The following is an 18,977-nucleotide window of genomic DNA, read 5'->3' on the forward strand; positions in this document are numbered from 1 at the left end:
ACAGTGCAGGTGCATGGAGATTGAACTTGATCTTTCCACTGGAAAAACTATTCACTGAGATATCCTTGCTTTCATCCAGCATGCACTAAGCTTCAGTGAGAGAACGGATTCCCGTTTCCATAAATAATTTCAAGGAGGCCTCATGTTGACTTAGTAGCACAGCCATGATTAAAAGGAGTGGCAATAGTAAGGGTTCATATTAGCTAAGTGGTTTGGACACACATCTGTCTTTCCACACTGATGGGAGCAAGTGAAAAGGTTCTTTCTCTATGTTCAGAAAAAGTGATGGATTTGATAGGGAAGCAAACATTCATTGTGATATTCATATGTTTGTATAGAAGTGACCTCTTTTAATATAACTGACTTCATTCTAACGGACAAGATTAAATGACATGAAGAGTCACTCTATTCTGTACCCCCAGATCTTGAAAGTACGTTGTCAACCTCATTTTTTGGTATTCCTTAGTAACTGTGAATATATTTTTAATATATGTGTTTAATATATGTTTAATATTTATGGGTAATTTAAGTACTAAGATTTCTGTGGATTATTTTGTAGAAGTAGAGATACATTTTATCTTTAAAAAATAATTTTTAAATGAAGAAACAAGACAACTTGATATAGAAAGCTGATGTTAAGGAAACTTTACAAGTTAGATCTTATAAAGATCTTGGTTGCTGAAAATATTAGAGACAGGTTGATTATTACAAAAAAGCACATATAAATAAGAAATGAAAAACTATAATGGATTATTACAAGGATTTATTTTTGGTATTACAGTAGCTATAAATATGGTAAATCCCCTCTTTTAGATGCTCACACATACACATGCACAAAAGCACCAATCACATAACAAGGCTGGAAGCAGGCTGGGTGGTGACTGCTATCCCAAATTCCTCATTTTGATGGAATCAAGCATTTCTTTTAATATGATTTCACAGAAATTTTATTTAGCTTTATTTTTCTAAGATAAAAGGTAACAGATTATTGTTTAAAAAGGATTGTCATAACCTAAGCTCTTTTAAGCCAGAATGTTTTATATGTTTCCCTGAATGAAATTTCACAGCTGCCCTGTAGTAGCACAGGCTGCAGAAGAGAAGCTGGGTCAGCTGCCCTGCCAGATATTGTTCTCACCACACATAACGCACTTAGCTGTGTTTTGTGCACCCATTTTAATATCTTTTCACAGTACTTACCCAAATTCCTCCTATGGAGATGTCATAATGTGAATTATGAATGTATTGACACAGTGATTCGTATTGTGGTTTAGGTATGGGTTGCATAATAGTTTCAAGAACCTCTAATACCCAAATAATATTGACAGATTGGTAAGCATCCAAAAAATAGGAACACCATGATTATAAAATGAAAGAACTAAGAGAATTATGAAAAATAAGAAAATACATAAAACACCAGGGGAAACTCTGAATGAAGTCAAGGTCATGATCATGTCTATATCATGTCTATAGAAAGTTAAAAGAGATATGAGACTTATTATATGAGCTACAAAATGAGATCAGTTGCAAGGGAAACTTCCAAAGGAAAAGTCAATTTAGTTAAATTTTTTATTTTTACTTGATTTTCTTCTGTTACATTCGTTAGCTCATAAATGGGTTCAATAATATTCCACGGGGAAAGTCATGTGTTTTTAATCCAAAAGTGGAACAATAACATTTTAAGCATTTCATAGTTTAACTTCATTCTGAAGTGTTAAAAAAGAACATTTGACATCATCTGTATAAGATTTATGAATTTTGAACAAATTTGTGTAAGACTTTGTCCAAAGCCTCTTGGTCCCCCAAAAGACATTAATACATTGTGGAATTTATGGGCTGTAGTGTTTCTTTTTAAAGCCAAGAAAAGAGTTAGATTTAGAAATAACACTTTAGAGTGAATAAAATTTCAGACAAGGAGTATTTCTATTTTAGTTTTACTTTATTGCTGGACTTTAATTATCAGCAAGATTTAAAAGTGGGTACAGACCATTTTAGCAATGTATTAAAATCTCTAACATATTAAAGGATTGTACTTCTAGATACAGAATATCAATGCTACGTGCATGTAAATACTGAAAAAAAAATCAGTCATAGAAAAAGCAAGGAGACATAGAGGTTTAAAATTAAATGCTACACTTTGAAGAAACAAAAGGTCAAAATTTCTTTCCTTCTTTCCTATCTTCTTTCTTCTACTTTAGTCTTTTATTTTGTCTCTTATCAATAATTCATAAGCTTTTCTTGGAATGAAGAAAATTAAACACATTTACATGAGGTCCTGAATATTTTCAATATGTGCTTAATACCTTTTAAAAATCCGTTATCTTTGCTATCATGGTAGGTAAGACTCACTCAAAGATAGCGAATGCTTTGATAGCTTTGATAATTCTCAACAGTCCTCTCTGTGTCTAAATATTGATCTGCGTCTTATAATGTACTAAAAAGTTAGGAACTCATAAGAACTGATAGGTCACTTAGTGGCTCAGATGAGAGTATATTATCTTTGATACTATTGATTTTCTGTGCTTCATTTATGTTTTAAAGTACGTCTACAACATAGTAGAAAAAAGGTCTTGATTTGGTAGGCTTTTCAAATATATTTATATGCTTCCTTTTTTGGCCTTGAGGCTCTATTTGAGGATGTCTTATTGTGTTTTATCATTAATTCATCTTATTTGAATACACAACGTAAAAAAAAGCTAAAGATTTGAATTGTCCTCTATGCAATACTGTGCGTGTGTGAGGATAATTCTTTGGCTTTTGTTCACTTTTGGACATAAATGAAAGAGTATAAGATATTTCTAAGAATAGAATTAGAGTTTGGTTTTCAGACTAGATTCCTCCAGACCTCTCTGAATATTCCCCCAACTCCTATGGACTCTGACGAGCTTCAGAAGTTTGTACCTGAAACAGGTTCAGAGTCTTCTTTGACCCACTTCTATCTGCCAGTTTCTAGGAGCAATCAGTCGAGCCCCAGGAATGAATGTCGCCAAAGTTGACATCTTTGTTTATTGTCTTTTCTGAAGGAACAAAATCAATTTATTTGAGCAGTCTGCCCTTGAGGCGAATGAACTAAACTTCAAATATGGAAATTAATAGCACTTGCTTAAACATTTTAAATTTCAATGTTGCGTTTGAGGTGCTCATCATTTTTAACAAAAAGAATTCTCTGCAATCTGTTTGCAGGTCTCCGTGAGTGTGCAAAACTTAGACCATTTAATTGAATAGTGGTATTAAACTGGAAACCAAATAGTGAAGGAATTTAAAATCAAAGCACATCAATGGGGTGTTCACTTCACCTCCAGACTCAATGTCCCTTAATATGCCATCATAATACCTGTTAATAGAGAGACCAGCTAGAATAGAGATGCAGAAAACTTGGCTAAATAATATGAGAACAGAAAAATATGTTCTCCAGAAATATGTGTATAATTTTTGCCACTTCATTTAGATGGTTATTCTGAAGCGTTTAAAAATAGCACTGGCGGGCTTCCATGGTGGCGCAGTGGTTGAGAGTCCGCCTGCCGATGCAGGGGACACGGGTTCGTGCCCCGATCCCGGAAGATCCCACATGCCGCGGAGTGGCTGGGCCCGCGAGCCATGGCCGCGGAGCCTGTGTGTCCGGAGCCTGTGCTCCGCAACGGGAGAGGCCACAGCAGTGAGAGGCCTGCGTACAGCAAAAAAAAAAAAAAAAAAAAAAAAAAAAAATAGCACTGGCTTGGGACTCCAGGATAACCCTGTAATATCTTGGAATTGAATTTGCTACATTTCTCCTTAAATGTTTTGCTCTAATTAAGACACATAAAGGCATGTGCACATTCATAGATTCCTACATATTTACGTTGTTGACTGGTTAGTAATATTTTGAAAATCCATGAAGATTGTTTATTTTATTAAAATCATCATCATCCAAAAATGTTATAAAATGCTAATTGGCTAGTAACAAACTACATTCTGTACAGGTTTCATTAGATATGAAAGGGTGTCTTAACATCTATACCAGTACTGTAAAGGAGAATTTGTAAAGGGAGATTTCATAAGTAGCCATTATTAGAAATATAAATAAATAATAATTATGAAAGTATGCATGTATGCCTAAATAAAAGGAATGAGTAGATTTCAGCGTATAAATGCAATTACGATTTTTTTACTCTAAAGACTGGCAACCTATGTCCTGCAAGTCAAAGATAGTTTTACTGACGAGAACTCTTATTGAATGAAACATGTCCCTGGCTCTCCTCTTCCTTCCTGAGAAGGACTGTCCCTTGCCTGCTGCCTCCTCAACAGGTTCTGGGTCTCTGGCCCACTTGGGAAGGGACAGCCCAAGGTCAAGTCATAAGTGTCTTTTCCTTTCCTTTCCCATCCTCACACACACACAAAAAATGAGACTGAACTTTGGCATGTTGCTTGTAAAAGACTGCTAATCCCAGAAATAGAACCAGATGCCTTTTTGGATGAATGGATGGATGGATGTATAGATGGAGGGAAGGAGGGCTAGAGGGATGGAATTATATATGAGATTTGAAGAAACATTCAAGGCTTCCTTTCGTGACTCAAGTAGATATTTTTGCCACATTTTCCCCAAAGCAACATTTTAAATTAATCCTATTTTCGCGTGAAAGTAATCTGTCACACTCTTTTAAAAATGAGAAAATAGCCAAGAGCACAAAGTGCAGTAATACAAGCATACTTAAGAATGAAGCCAAACTCTTAAAAGTAACAAATGTTCAGGGCAGAAACATAGTTTATATGGTGTCATGAATCTGACAGTATAATTTGCCTCAATTTGCCTCATATAAAATACAATAACATAATAGCTACATTAATTAAGTACTTATTACATGCCAGGTACTCTCCTATGTACTTAATATGTATTAAATGTTTGATTTTCACAGCAACCCTATGGAGTAGTTATTGTTATTGACCATGTGGTAGAGATAAGCTAACTGAAGACTAGACGGATTAAGTAATTTATTATAACCTCATTTGATCTTTATTGGAGAAGTAGTTATTCCAATATCTGTAACCCATTTTCAACAGCCTTTCTTTTTCCGTTTCTTTTATTTCCCTTTTTTCCCTCTCCCTCCTTCCCTCCACCAAACATGGGTTTAAGTACATATGATATCAGATATTGACACCCTCCTTGTCCCAGAGAAGTGACAAGACACACAGCCTCTGTCCCTTTGCAGGCACAATGTTAATTCCTTAATCATATTTAAGTTAATTTATCTTGACCTGAAATTACCAGGTTCTTTTCAGACTTCTTTACCAGAAGAACTCACAAGAAATAAGAGGAAATAGCAGTACATACAGTTCAGTGTTAATTGAGAAATTATTAATCACAGATTCAGAGTGCAGACTCTGAGGGCAGACTGCTCGTGTTTGAGTCCCAGTTCATCTTAATAGCTTTACAACCTTGGCCCATTTCCTAATTTCGCTATGCCTTAGTTTTCTCATCTATGAAATGGGAATAATAATAATGCCTATCTCTTATGGTCATTAATTTGTTACTTGTAAAACAATACAAATATGCCTGGCAAATTGTAAATGAATTGTTTATATTTTTATTGTGATAAAATACACATAACATAAAATTTACCACCTTAATCATTTTTAAGTTTACAATTCAATGATATTAAATGCATTCATAATGTTGTGCAACCATCACCACCGTCCATCTCCATAGCTCTTTTCAACTTGTAAAACTGAAACTGTATACCCATTAAACCAAAACTCCTCATTCTCTCCTCCCTCCCCCCAGTCCCTGGAAGCCACCATTCTACTTTCTGTCTCTATAATTTTGACTACTCTAAGTGGAAACATACGGTATTTGTCCTTTTGTGACTGGCTTATTTCACTTAGCACAAAGTTCATCCATGTCGTAACATATGTAAGAATTTCCTTTCTTTTTAAGGCTAAATAACATTCAATTGTATGTTTATGTGACACTTTGCTTATCCATTCATCTGTTGGTGGACATTGGGTTGCTTCCATGTTTTAGCTATTGTAAGTAATGCTGCTAAGAAGATGTACAAATGTCTCTTCAAGATTCTGCTTTCAATTCTTTTGAGTATATACCACAAAGTGGAGTTGTTGGATCATATGGTAATTCTGTTTTTGATTTTTTGAGGAGCACCCTACTGTTTTCCATAGTGACCACATTATTTTCCATTCCCACCAAGAGCACACAAGGGTTCCAATTTCTCCACAACCTCACCAACATTAGTTATTTTCTATTTTGTTGATAGTAGCCCTCCTAATAACTGTAAGGAGGTATCTTATTGTGGTTTTGATTTACATGTCCCTAATGGTCACTGATGTTGAATATCTTTTCATGTGTTTAATGGCTATTTGTGTATCTTCTTTGGATAAGTGTCTATTCAGGTCCTTTGCCCATTTTTGAATCAGGTTGTTTGCTTTTCGTTGTTGAATTTTAGGAGTTCTCTATATATTCTGGATATTCTGTGGGCTACCTTTTTAGTCTGGTGATATTTTTCTGATGCACAAAATATTCTGATTTTCATGAAGTCTAAGATGTCTATTTTTTCTTTTGTTGCCCATGCCTTTGAGGTCATAGCCAAGAACTCACTGCCAAATCCAATGTTCTGGAGCTTTTGCCCTATATCTTCGTTAAGAGTTTTATAGTTTTATGTCTCGCATTTATGTCTTTGATTCATTTTGAGTTAAATTTTGTTTATGGTGTTAGGTAAGAATCCAACTTCGTTCTTTTGCATGCGGACATCCTGTTTTCCCAGCACTGTTTGTTGAAGAGACTGTCCTTTCCTTATTGAATGGTCTTCACATCATTGTCAAAAATCATTTTCCATTTATGCTACAGTTTATTTCTGGGCTGTCTTTTCTATTCCGTTGGTCTATATATCTGTCTTTATGCCTACATACTCTTCTGATTACTGTAACTTTGTAGTAAGTATTAAAATCAGGAAATGTGAGTTCTTCAGCTTTGTTCTTCTCTTTCAAGATTGTCTTGGCTATTCAGGGTCCCTTGAGATTCCATATGAATTTTGAGAAGGGTTTTTCTCTTTCTACAAAAACATCATTGGGGGCTTCCCTGGTGGCGCAGTGGTTGAGAGTCCACCTGCCGATGCAGGGGACATGGGTTTGTGCCCCGGTCCGGGAAGATCCCACATGCCATGGAGCGGCTGGGCCCGTGGGCCGTGGCCGCTGAGCCTGCATGTCTGGAGCCTGTGCTCCGCAACGGGAGAGGCCACAACAGTGAGAGGCCCACGTACCACAAAAAAAAAAAAAAAAAAAAAAAAAAAAAATCATTGGGATTTTTATAGAGATTATATTGAATCTGTAGATAAATTTGGGTAGTATTGACATCTTAACAACAGTAAGTCTTCTAATCTATGAACATGAGATGTGTTTTCATTTATTCATGTCTTGTTTAATTTCTTTCAGCAATGTTTTATGAACAAGTCTTTCACCTCCTTAGTTAATTCCTAAGTATTTTATTCTTTTTGATGCTATTATAAATGGAATTGTTTTTATAATTTCTTTTTTTATTGTTCATTGTTACAATATAGAAATGCAACTGCTTTTTGTGCATTGACTTAGTACCCTGCTACATACATTGTTGATGAATTCATTTATCAGCTCCAACAGTTTGTCTTGGGAATATTTAGGTGTGTGTATATATATATATATATATATATATATATATATATACACACACACACACACACACATATATATACACGTACATGGATATATATAAATAATCATTTCATCTGCAAACAGAGATCAATTTACTTCTTTCTAATTTGGATGCCTTTTATTTATTTTTCTTGCCTAATTGCTCTGGCTAGAATTTCCAATACTGTGTTGAATAGAAGTAGCAACTTCAGGCATCCTTGTCTTGTTCCTGATTTCAGACGAAAAGCTTTTAGCTTTCACAGTTGAATATGATAGCTGTAAGTTTTTCATGTACGGTTTTTATTTTGTCAAGGTGTTCTCCTTCTTTTCCTAGAAGTTGAGTGTTTTCATCACGAAAGGCTGTTGCATCTTGTCAAATTCTTTTTCTGTATCAATTGAGATGATTACATGTTTTTTCACCCTGCAGGACTCCCTTAAGCATTTCTTACAGAAAAAGCCTGGTGGTAACCGACTCCCTCAGCTTTTCTCTGAGAATATCTTAATTTCCCCCTCATTTTTGAAGGAAACTTTTGCCAGATTTTGGATTACTGGTTGACAGGTACTTTTCAGCACTTTGAATATATCAGCCCACTGCCTTCTGTCTTCCAAAGTTTCTGTTGAGAAATCTGCTCATATTCTTATTGAGGACCCCTTGTATGTGATGAGTTGCTTCTCTCTTGCTGCTTTCAAGATTCTCTCTTTGCCTTTGTCTTTCGAAAGTTTGATTATAATTTATCTCCATGTTGGTCTCCTTCATTTCATCTTACCTGAAGTTCCTTGAGCTTCTTGGATGTTTATGTCAAATTTGGGAGGTTTGGATCCCATCAAACTGGGAAGTTTTCAGCCATTATTTCATCAAATATTCTCTGTCCCTTTCTCTATCTTCTTCTTCTTGGAATTACATGATGCAAATACCGATCCACTTGATGGTGTCCCACAGGTCTTTTAGGACCTGTTCACTTTTCTTCAATCTCTCTTCTTTCTGTTCCTCAGACTTGAGCATTTCCATTGTCTTATTTTTAAGTTAATTGATTCTCTTTTCTGCCTGCTCAAGTCTGCCTTTGAATGCTCTACTGAATTTTTAATTTCAGTCATTATATTTTTCAGCTTCAGAATTTCTCTTTGGTTTCTTTTTAGGCTTTCTATCTCTTTATGGATATTTCCATTTTGCTCATACATTGTTTTCTTGACTTTCTCTACCTCTTTCTTTAGTTCTTCAAGCATCTTTTAAGACAGTTGCTTTAAAGTGCTTGTCTAATAGATCGTCCATCAGGTGTTTTACAGGGACAGTTTTTGTTGATTTATTTTTTTCCTTTGAAAGAGCCATACTTTCCTGTTTCTTTGTATGCCTTGTGAAATTTTTCTCAAAACTGGACGTTTGAATCTCATTAAGTTGTGACTCTGGAAATCACATTCTCCCCCTTCCCCAGAGTTTGCTGCTTTTTCTTATCATATTTGTTTAATTTATTTACTAGTTTATTGGTTTTGTAGGCTGTCTCTGTGCTGAGGTGTAATCTTGAGGTCTTTTCGAGTCTTTTCTGAGCTTTTCCCTGGCCACACACAGCCATGTTCTAATTTTCCCCACATGTGCATTTGATTTTGAATGCCCTAGCCTTTCATATCTGGCTCCCAAAGGTGGGAAAAGAGAAGAATAAAGGGAGGTGGGATGAAAAGGGTACTAGTTCTTTAAATCACTTGGATGTTACTTTAGATCCAGGGAGAAAGGCTTACAACAATGGCAGAAGGTGCAAAACCAATGGCTGCATCTTTGTCTGCCCCTCAGTGATGAGAAGCATCAATCAATCAGTAATCAGAACACACTCCCAATGTTTGCAGGACAGGGTACATTTTGCCTACTGCGGTTCCTGCAGGCTGCTTCAGAAACAGGTGTGTAGCTGACTGCCACATGGCTAATGGGCAGAGGACGCATAGCTACTTCTGGACTAAGTGCTGAAATGGACTGAAATTAACCACAGCTTGCAGTCTGAGCCTTCTCCCTAGCAGTTGCAAGCCTTCCATAGAGTCCAGAGTTCCAAAACAGTTGTCAGACAGATTCTGCCAGTGTGATTGTTTTCTATGTGGGAAGACAGATTCCTGATAGTTCCTACTCTGCCATGTTCCCAGAATCTTCTCTGTAAATGAACTTTTACATAATGAATTACTCTTTAAATTTTACATTCTTTAACTAATGAATTTCTGTTATGTAAGGGAAATCTTTAGGAATTTGAGCTTTATTAGGTTTGGAGAAGGATTACTGAATACCAACTATGGGTCTCAAGCAAAGAATAAACAAATAGCAACAAAACTTTAAAGGATGTATAAGAAGAATTGGGAGGTCATATTTCTTTGCTCTATTTGAAATTCTGTTATTTTGTATTTACCACACATTCTGATAGGCAGTCATGTTTGTTTTTTTCTATTAATGAAAATTATAATAAAAGAATTAAATCAGTGCTTATTAAATGAGGTTAAATAGACCAAAAAAATGTTTAAAACATAGATGCAAAGGTTGGAAATAACAAAGATGTAAATTGGTAATGAAAGGATTAGGAATCACTGTTCTAGAACTTCTATGAGCCTTAAAGAATTTTCTAATGATTCAAAAATACCAATCATATTATGTACTAAGATACAGTTACCTGCTGCACATAATTTAAGAAGGTCTCCTCTAAATGCCTGAGTAGACATCAAATATTGCAGAATTTTAGAACAAGAGAAGACTTTAGAGATTATTTTTATTTGGCTGATTGACTTTGCCTTGGCTAATTATTACTTTAGAAATTTAATTTCTCCTTTTTCCTAACTCTCTGAAAATGGATATTACAGTGGAGAGCATCTCAGTAAAAGTTAGAGAAAATGATACTGACATGTGGCATAGTGGAATATTTTCATGTGCTGTGTGTTCCCTTTAGATAGTGATAAACTATTTGAGGGTCATTTAGCATCCATCTGTTACACTTTTATAGAGCATTACAGTTTAAAAGAGATTTTGAAAATTATCCTTTGAACTCATGCACAGACTTTCTGAAAATGCTTGTGTAGCCCACCAAAATATGTCTGATACTCTTCAATTTAAATTTTCCAAAAGAAAATGAGAGAGGAGATTTCAAAAAGTAATCAATTTTTCCATAGGTAAGAGTGCCAGTAGTTTAATGAGAAAAATCAAAGTTAAATTTATTATATAGTTATAGATTTTCCACAAAACTTTTAGAATAAAGGCTATTCATTTTGCCTTATTTAACAGAATAAAGATGAACTATAAATTAAAACACAGTTATAAATGTGTTTTTAATCATTAATAGTATGGATTTTTCATTTGCCCAAATAAAGAGCATCTAACTTCTAAAACTGGTGTTATGGAAAAGAAAAGGATAGCTGTACAGAAAGTGAAAAAAAAAATTCACTGGTACTTTATTAAGAATATAAATATTCCCTCCAATGAAAATGCAGACCTACGAGTGCACACGTGAATGTCCTGACAGCTGTGCTGTTCTTCCAGCCTCTACAGATGACAGTGCAGCCGAGAAGAAAGGGGGAACCCTTCATGCTGGCCTCATCGTTGGAATTCTCATCCTGGTCCTCATTATAGCCGCAGCCATTCTTGTGACAGTCTATATGTATCACCATCCAACGTCAGCAGCCAGCATCTTCTTTATTGAGGTAAGTGTCAAGTAGAGTACATGAAAACCATGCTAGCTGATGAACTTCAGCCATCTGCTGACACCACCTGCATTTAATATTTAGCACATGATTTCTCCACTTTGCAGTTGTGAGCTGGCTGATTTCACACATGCACGCATGCGTGTGCACATACCTATTGTTAGATGGCTTTCACGTGATGAGCTCAGTTACCTTACCTCAGGAGCTTTTAAAGAAATAAGCCATCTCGCCTTTTACAGATCGAAAAGAAAATAGAAACCATATTTTTTGTCTTATTGTACCAAGTATGTTAACCAGCTGCTCTTCAATCCTAGAAGGAAATGAAGCATATGCTGGAGGCTAAAGGATTTGACATAAATCAACTAATCAATATAACAGTAATTGAGTATTGGCCAGATTCATAATACAATATGGTGAGCCTGCTCTTAAAATGCTCACAAACTATTTAGGAAAAATACATATTTCCCTACAAAATAGCAGCTATAACAATAAGATTATGGTATGTGCCATCACCATTTTGTGTGATGTGTGTATATTTATTCATGTACATGTAAATGCACATGCATACACACACACTCATTCAAACACAAAGAGAGCACTGTGCCGAATCAGTGTTGTGTTTTCATGTACAGAAAGTAGAGTTAGTGCCAGTGCCCAAGAGCAGTCAGGTAGGAGGACCAGCGGCTGTGTACAAAGGGCCAGAGCCAAGCCCTGATGTCCAGAAGGCCGGAGACTGGGAAGCCTGGGGGCCACAGGATAAGGTCAGTGTGACCAAGTCACCTTCTATCCTCCAGACAACTGGGCTTCCTGGGCCTCGTGTGTGCATAGCTTTCACCCCAACATCTTAATGGAGCCACTGCTCTTCGACATAACATAAATACTAGAGTAATGAAGGAAATCTCCCTCGGAGCTTCAAACTTGTAAACTTTAGGTCTTTTCCAGTTCACTGGGTGATGTACAGTGGGCAGCTTTGTTCACGTGTTGAGTAAGAAATTATAACGGCCTTTAAACTACAAAGTTACCTTTAACCTCTATAACAGGGGAAGTGAATGCAAATCAATTAAGTAATTGCTTAGAAGTCCTCTATGGCTCTCAACTGTCTGTGGAGTAAAGTGCAGTCTCCTTAGTTCTCCTTCAAGGCCTTGGCTGTTTGTATCTTGTCTATCATTTCAATTTTTATCCCATAGCTTCTTAACCTGGAGTTCAGTACCATCAAATTCACTCTATTCTGTTCTCCATACACACCCCAAATTCTCCATGTCACCAGGACATTTCTCATTCTGTTCCTTCCACCAAAAAAGTCCTCCCCTTCCACCTTAGTTCTTGAATTCTGGATCCAAGTAGCCTTCAATACCATGTACCCTGTAAGCTTCCCTGGACCATCTCTCTGCCAGGACAGCTGGACATAATCTCTTTTTCCTCTGAAATTCTATCCATAGTAATACATCTATATCTTTCTCTGGCATTTACCTTTCTGTTTTGCATTAGAGTTAAATACGTACGTGATTTATTCCACCCTAAAGACTTACAAATTCCTCAAGATTTGGATTAAATAACTTAAGCCTTTCAAATAAGAGGTATTCTATCAATATTTTCTGGAAAGAAAAAGATAATAAATATCCTAGGACATTTCAAACTTCCACTAAATTTTCACACATGAAATCTTCCAAAAATGTCATTCTCATTTAAAGTCATAATAATTGAGAAATTATCAGGCATTGCATTTAGTTGGAAAGCTCTTATTAAGTTTTGTTAATGTGCTTAATTTTCATGCAAGAAAGCAGAAAACTTTCCCGAGGTCATGAATGCATTGCTCCAAGATCTGACAAGTGACAAACTGTAAACCTTCAGTGACTAACCAGACATCAGGCTGCTGCTGTAACCCTCACAGGTTTAAGCCTGTTTATACACTATGAAGTTTATTTTCTGACATTGTGAAAAAGAAGATACTGTGAAATATCTGATGGTGATGGTATTAGTGCAAATTGCACAGTGCAAAGGACCTAGTTCACACCGATTCACAGCAATCCTTGTATGACTACAAAGTAAGACTGTAGAATAGTGAAAGTATTGCCGGGAGCGGGGGGCATTGATCTTAGAGATAATTTAATTCTACACCCTCATAACACGAAGGAAGAAACAGGTTCACAGTGGTGGAATGGCTTCTCCAAGGTCGAAGAGCCACACTTCTGGGAAGAACTCTCGTCTTTCAACACTCAAGTGAAGCAGAATCATTCTGCAGATTCCCAGATTCTCTGTCAATTGCCAATAATTCTGCCTAAATCACTAACTCTTTGACACCCTGCTGTCCTCAAGCACCTCACAGTGGCTGGTTGGCAGATAATTTTTGAAGATAATAATCATAATTTTACTATTATTAAAGCTGATCCATGTTTTCAAAATCGAAACGCAGATCCATGATGACTGCACAGTGACTGACATGCCAGACCTATGAATTCAAAGGTTTGAATTACTAATTAAAGTAGAGTTATTGGGGCTTCCCTGGTGGCGCAGTGGTTGAGAGTCTGCCTGCCGATATAGGGGACTCGGGTTCCTGCCCCGGTCTGGGAGGATCCCACGAGACGCGGAGCTGCTGGGCCCGTGAGCCATGGCTGCTGAGCCTGCACGTCCGGAGCCTGTGCTACGCAACGGGAGAGGCCACAACAGTGAGAGGCCCGCATACCGAAAAAAAAAAAAAAAATTAGAGTTATTGGTGAATAAAGAGATTGAGTTTACCAATATCATCTAACCAAGTTGCTTTTCATGTTCTATATTATGCTGCTATCTACTTTTTTTTTTTTTTTTTTCTTTTCGGGATGCAGGCCACTCACTGTTGTGGTCTCTCCCGTTGTGGAGCACAGGCTCCGGACACGCAGGCTCAGCGGCCATGGCTCACGGGCCCAGCAGCTCCGCGGCACGTGGGATCCTCCCGGACCGGGGCACGAATCGGAAGGCGGACTCTCAACCACTGCGCCACCAGGGAAGCCCTGCTATCTACTTTTTAAATGAATTTGATGTGCTTTTTCCCATGAGGAAAGCAGTACTTGTTTATTATTTTAAAAACTGTGGAAATGTAAAAGCAAAAAATAAAATCATTTATAGTCCCAATAAGCAGAAATAATCACAATAACTATTTTAATTTATTTTCTTCTGGAATTCTTATATGCATAATTTGATGTTTGCCCATTTAGTATAATAGTGATTTCACTGAAATGCAAATTTATATTCTTTATTTTTCTTTTTTTATAGGTCCCATTTGTTTATTTTTGTTTTTATTTCTATTTCTCTACGAGGTGGATCAAAAAAGATATTGCTGTGATTTATGTCAAAGAGTGTTCTTCCTATGTTTTCCTCTAAGAGTTTTATAGTGTCCAGTCTTACATTTAGGTCTGTAATCCATTTTGAGTTTATTTTTGTGTATGGTGTTAGGGAGTGTTCTAATTTCATTCTTTTACATGTAGCTGTCCAGTTTTGCCAGCACCATTTATTTTTTTTTATTAGTTTCTGCTTTATAACAAAGTGAATCAGTTATACATATACATCTATTCCCATATCCCTTCCCTCTTGCATCTCCCTCCCTCCCACCCTCCCTATCCCACCCCTCCAGGCAGTCACAAAGTGCCAGCACCACTTATTGAAGAGACTGTCTTTTCTCCATTGTATATCCTTGCCTCCTTTGTCATAGATTAGTTGACCATAGGTGCGTGGGTTTATCTCTGGGCTTTCTATCCTGTTCCATTGACCTATATTTCTGTTTTTGTGCAAGTACCATATTGTCTTGATTGCTGTAGCTTTGTAGTATAGTCTGAAGTCAGGGAGTCTGATTCCTCCAGCTCCGTTTTTTCCCCTCAAGACTGCTTTGACTATTCAGGGTCTTTTTTGTCTCCATACAAATTTTAAGATTTTTTTGTTCTAGTTCTGTAAAAAATGCCATTGGTAATTTGATAGGGATTGCATTGAATCTGTAGATTTCTTTGGGTAGTAGAGTCATTTTCACACTTTTGATTCTTCCAATCCAAGAACATGGTATATATATATATCTTTCCATCTGTTGGTATCATCTTTAATTTCTTTCATCAGTGTCTTATAGTTTTCTGCATACAGGTCTTTTGTCTCCCTAGGTAGGTTTATTCCTAGGTATTTTATTCTTTTTGTTGCAATGGTAAATGGAAGTGTTTCCTTAATTTCTCTTTCAGATTTTTCATCATTAGTGTATAGGAATGCAAGAGATTTCTGTGCATTAATTTTGTATCCTGCAACTTTCCCAAATTCATTGATTAGCTCTAGTAGTTTTCTGGTGGCATCTTTAGGATTCTCTATGTATAGTATCATGTCATCTGCAAACAGTGACACTTTTACTTCTTCTTTTCCAATTTGTATTCCTTTTATTTCTTTTTCTTCTCTGATTGCCATGGCTAGGGCTTCCAAAACTATGTTGAATAATAGTGGTGAGAGTGGACATCCTTGTCTTGTTCCTGATCTTAGAGGAAATGCTTTCAATTTTTCACCATTGAGAATGATGTTTGCTGTGGGTTTGTCGTATACGGCCTTTATTATGTTGAGGTAGGTTCCCTCTATGCCCACTTTCTGGAGAGTTTTTATCATAAATGGGTGTTGAATTTTGTCAAAAGCTTTTCCTGCATCTATTGAGATGATCATATGGTTTTTCTTCTTCAATTTGTTAATATGGTTTATCACATTGATTGATTTGCATATATTGAAGAATCCTTGCATCCCTGGGATAAATCCCACTTGATCATAGTGTATCATCCTTTTAATGTATTGTTGGATTCTGTTTGCTTATATTTTGTTGAGGATTTTTGCATCTATATTCATCAATGATATTGGTCTGTAGTTTTCTTTTTTTGTAGTATCTTTGTCTGGTTTTGGTATTAGGGTGATGGTGGCCTCATAGAATGAGTTTGGGAGCGTTCCTTCCTCTGCAATTTTTGGAAGAGTTTGAGAAGGATGGGTGTAGCTCTTCTCTAAATGTTTGATAGAATTCACCTGTGAAGCCATCTGGTCCTGGACTTTTGTTTGTTGGAAGATTTTTAATCACAGTTTCAATTTCATTACCTGTGATTGGTCTGTTCATATTTTCTGTTTCTTCCTGGTTCAGTCTTGGAAGGTTATACCTTTCTAAGAATTTGTCCATTTCTTCCAGGTTGTCCATTTTATTGGCATAGAGTTGCTTGTAGTAGTCTCTTAAGATACTTTGTATTTCTGCAGTGTCTGTTGTGAATTCTCCTTTTTCATTTCTATTTTTATTGATTTGAGTCCTCTCCCTCTTTTTCTTGATGAGTCTGGCCAATGGTTTATCAATTTTGTTTATCTTCTCAAAGAACAAGCTTTTAGTTTTATTGATCTTTGCTATTGTTTTCTTTGTTTTTATTTCATTTATTTCTGCTCTGATCTTTATGATTTCTTTCCTTCTGCTAACTTTGGGTTTTGTTTGTTCTTCTTTCTCTAGTTCCTTTAGGTGTAAGATTAGATTGTTTACTTGAGATTTTTCTTGTTTCTTGAGGTAGCCTTGTATAGCTATAAAATTCCCTCTTAGAACTGCTTTTGCTGCATCCCATAGGTTTTGGGTCATTGTGTTTTCATTGTCATTTGTCTCTAGGTATTTTTTGATTTCCTCTTTGATTTCTTCAGTGATCTCTTGGTTATTAGTAACGTAGTGTTTAGCCTCCATGTGTTTGTGTTTTTTACGTTTTTTTCCCTGTATTTCGTTTCTAATCTCATAGCATTTGTGGTCACAAAAGGTGCTTGATGTGATTTCGATTTTCTTAAATTTACTGAGGCTTGATTTATGACCCAAGATGTGATCTATCCTAGAGAATGTTCCATGTGCACTTGAGAAGAAAGTGTAATGTGCTGTTTCTGGATGGAATGTCCTATAAATATCAATTAAATCTATCTGGTCTATTGTGTCATTTAAAGCTTGTGTTTCCTTATTTATTTTCATTTTGGATGATCTGTCCATTGGTGTAAGTGAGGTGTTAAAGTCCCCTACTATTATTGTGTTACTGTAGATTTCCTCTTTTATAGGTGTTAGCAGTTGCCTTATGTATTGAGGTGCTCCTATGTTGGGTGCATATATATTTATAATTGTTATATCTTCTTCTTGGATTGATCCCCTGATCATTATGTATTGTCCCTTGTCTCTTGTAACATTCTTTTTTTAAAGTCTATTTTTCTGATATGAGTACTGCTACTCCAGCTTTCTTTTGATTTCCATTTGCATGGAATATCTTTTTCCATCCCCTCACTTTCAGTCTGCATGTGTCCCTAGGTCTGAAGTGGGTCTCTTGTAGACAGCATATATATGGGTCTTGTTTTTGTATCTATTCAGCAAGCCTGTGTCTTTTGGTTGGAGCATTTAATCCATTCACGTTTAAGGTAATTATTGATATGTATGTTCCTATTACCATTTTCTTAATTGTTATGGGTTTGTTTTTGTAGGTCCTTTTCTTCTCTTGTTTTTCCCACTTAGAGAAGTTCCTTTAGCATTTGTTGTAAAGCTGGTTTGGTGGTGCTGAATTCTCTTACCTTTTGCTTATCTGTAAAGCTTTTGATTTCTCCATTGAATCTGAATGAGATCCTTGCCAGCTAGAGTAATCTTGGTTGTAGGTTCTTCCCTTTCATCACTTTAAATATATCATGCCACTCCCTTCTGGCTTGTAGAGTTTCTACTGAGAAATCAGCTGTTAACCTTATGGCAGTTCCCTTGTATGTTATTTGTCATTTTTCCCTTGTTGCTTTCAATAATTTTTCTCTGTTTTTAATTTTTGTCAATTTGATTACTATGTGTCTCAGTGTGTTTTGCCATGGTTTTATCCTGCCTGGGACCCTCTGTGCTTCTTGGACTTGGGTGGCTATTTCCTTTCCCATGTTAGGGAAGTTTTCAACTATAATCTCTTCAAATATTTTCTCGGGTCCTTTCTCTCTCTCTTCTCCCTCTGGGACCCCTATAATGCAAATGTTGTTGCATTTAATGTTGTCCCAGAGGTCTCTTAGGCTGTCTTCATTTCTTTTCAGTCTTTTTCTTTATTCTGTTCCATGGCAGTGAATTCCACCATCTGTCTTCCAGGTCACTTATCCATTCTTCTGCCTCAGTTATTCTGCTATTGATTCCTTCTAGTGTATTTTTCATTTCAGTTATTGTATTGTTCATCTCTGTTTGTTCTTTAATTCTTCTAGGTGTTTGTTCTTTAATTCTTCTAGGTCTTTTTTAAACATTTGTTGCATCAACTCGATCTTTGCCTCCATTCTTTTTCCTAGGTCCTGGATCATCTTCACTATCATTATTCTGAATTCTTTTTCTGGACGATTGCCTATCTCCACTTCATTTAGTTGTTTTTCTGGGGTTTTATCTTGTTCCTTCATGTGGTACATAGCCCTCTGCCTTTTCATCTTGTCTATCTTTCTGTGAATGTGGTTTTTGTTTGAAAGGCTGCAGGATTGTAGTTCTTCTTGCTTCTGCTCTCTGCCCTCTGGTGGATGAGACTATCTAAGAGGCTTTTGCAAGTTTCCTGATCATCTTTATTTTTCAAATAACATTTTTTTCTTTTATTATATACTCTTTGTAAACATCATTCTGATGGCTGTATGCTATTCCATTCAACATTCATTCAGTAGCTTTACACTGATTGTCTCTTATGCTATCA

General features: G+C 36.3%; 1 protein-coding gene across 1 annotated transcript in view; it reads left to right on the forward strand.

Annotated features, from left to right (window-relative positions):
• Positions 1–18,977, forward strand: part of PLXDC2 (plexin domain containing 2) — a 401,022-nt gene that overhangs the window by 354,242 nt on the left and 27,803 nt on the right. Inside the window, exon 14 of the mRNA XM_060095440.1 lies at positions 11,150–11,310. Coding sequence (XP_059951423.1) covers positions 11,150–11,310 — 161 coding nt within the window. The remainder of the gene's footprint in view (positions 1–11,149; positions 11,311–18,977) is intronic.

Source organism: Mesoplodon densirostris, chromosome 4 (genome assembly GCF_025265405.1).
Source record: "Mesoplodon densirostris isolate mMesDen1 chromosome 4, mMesDen1 primary haplotype, whole genome shotgun sequence".
Classification (NCBI taxonomy): Eukaryota; Metazoa; Chordata; class Mammalia; order Artiodactyla; family Ziphiidae; genus Mesoplodon; species Mesoplodon densirostris.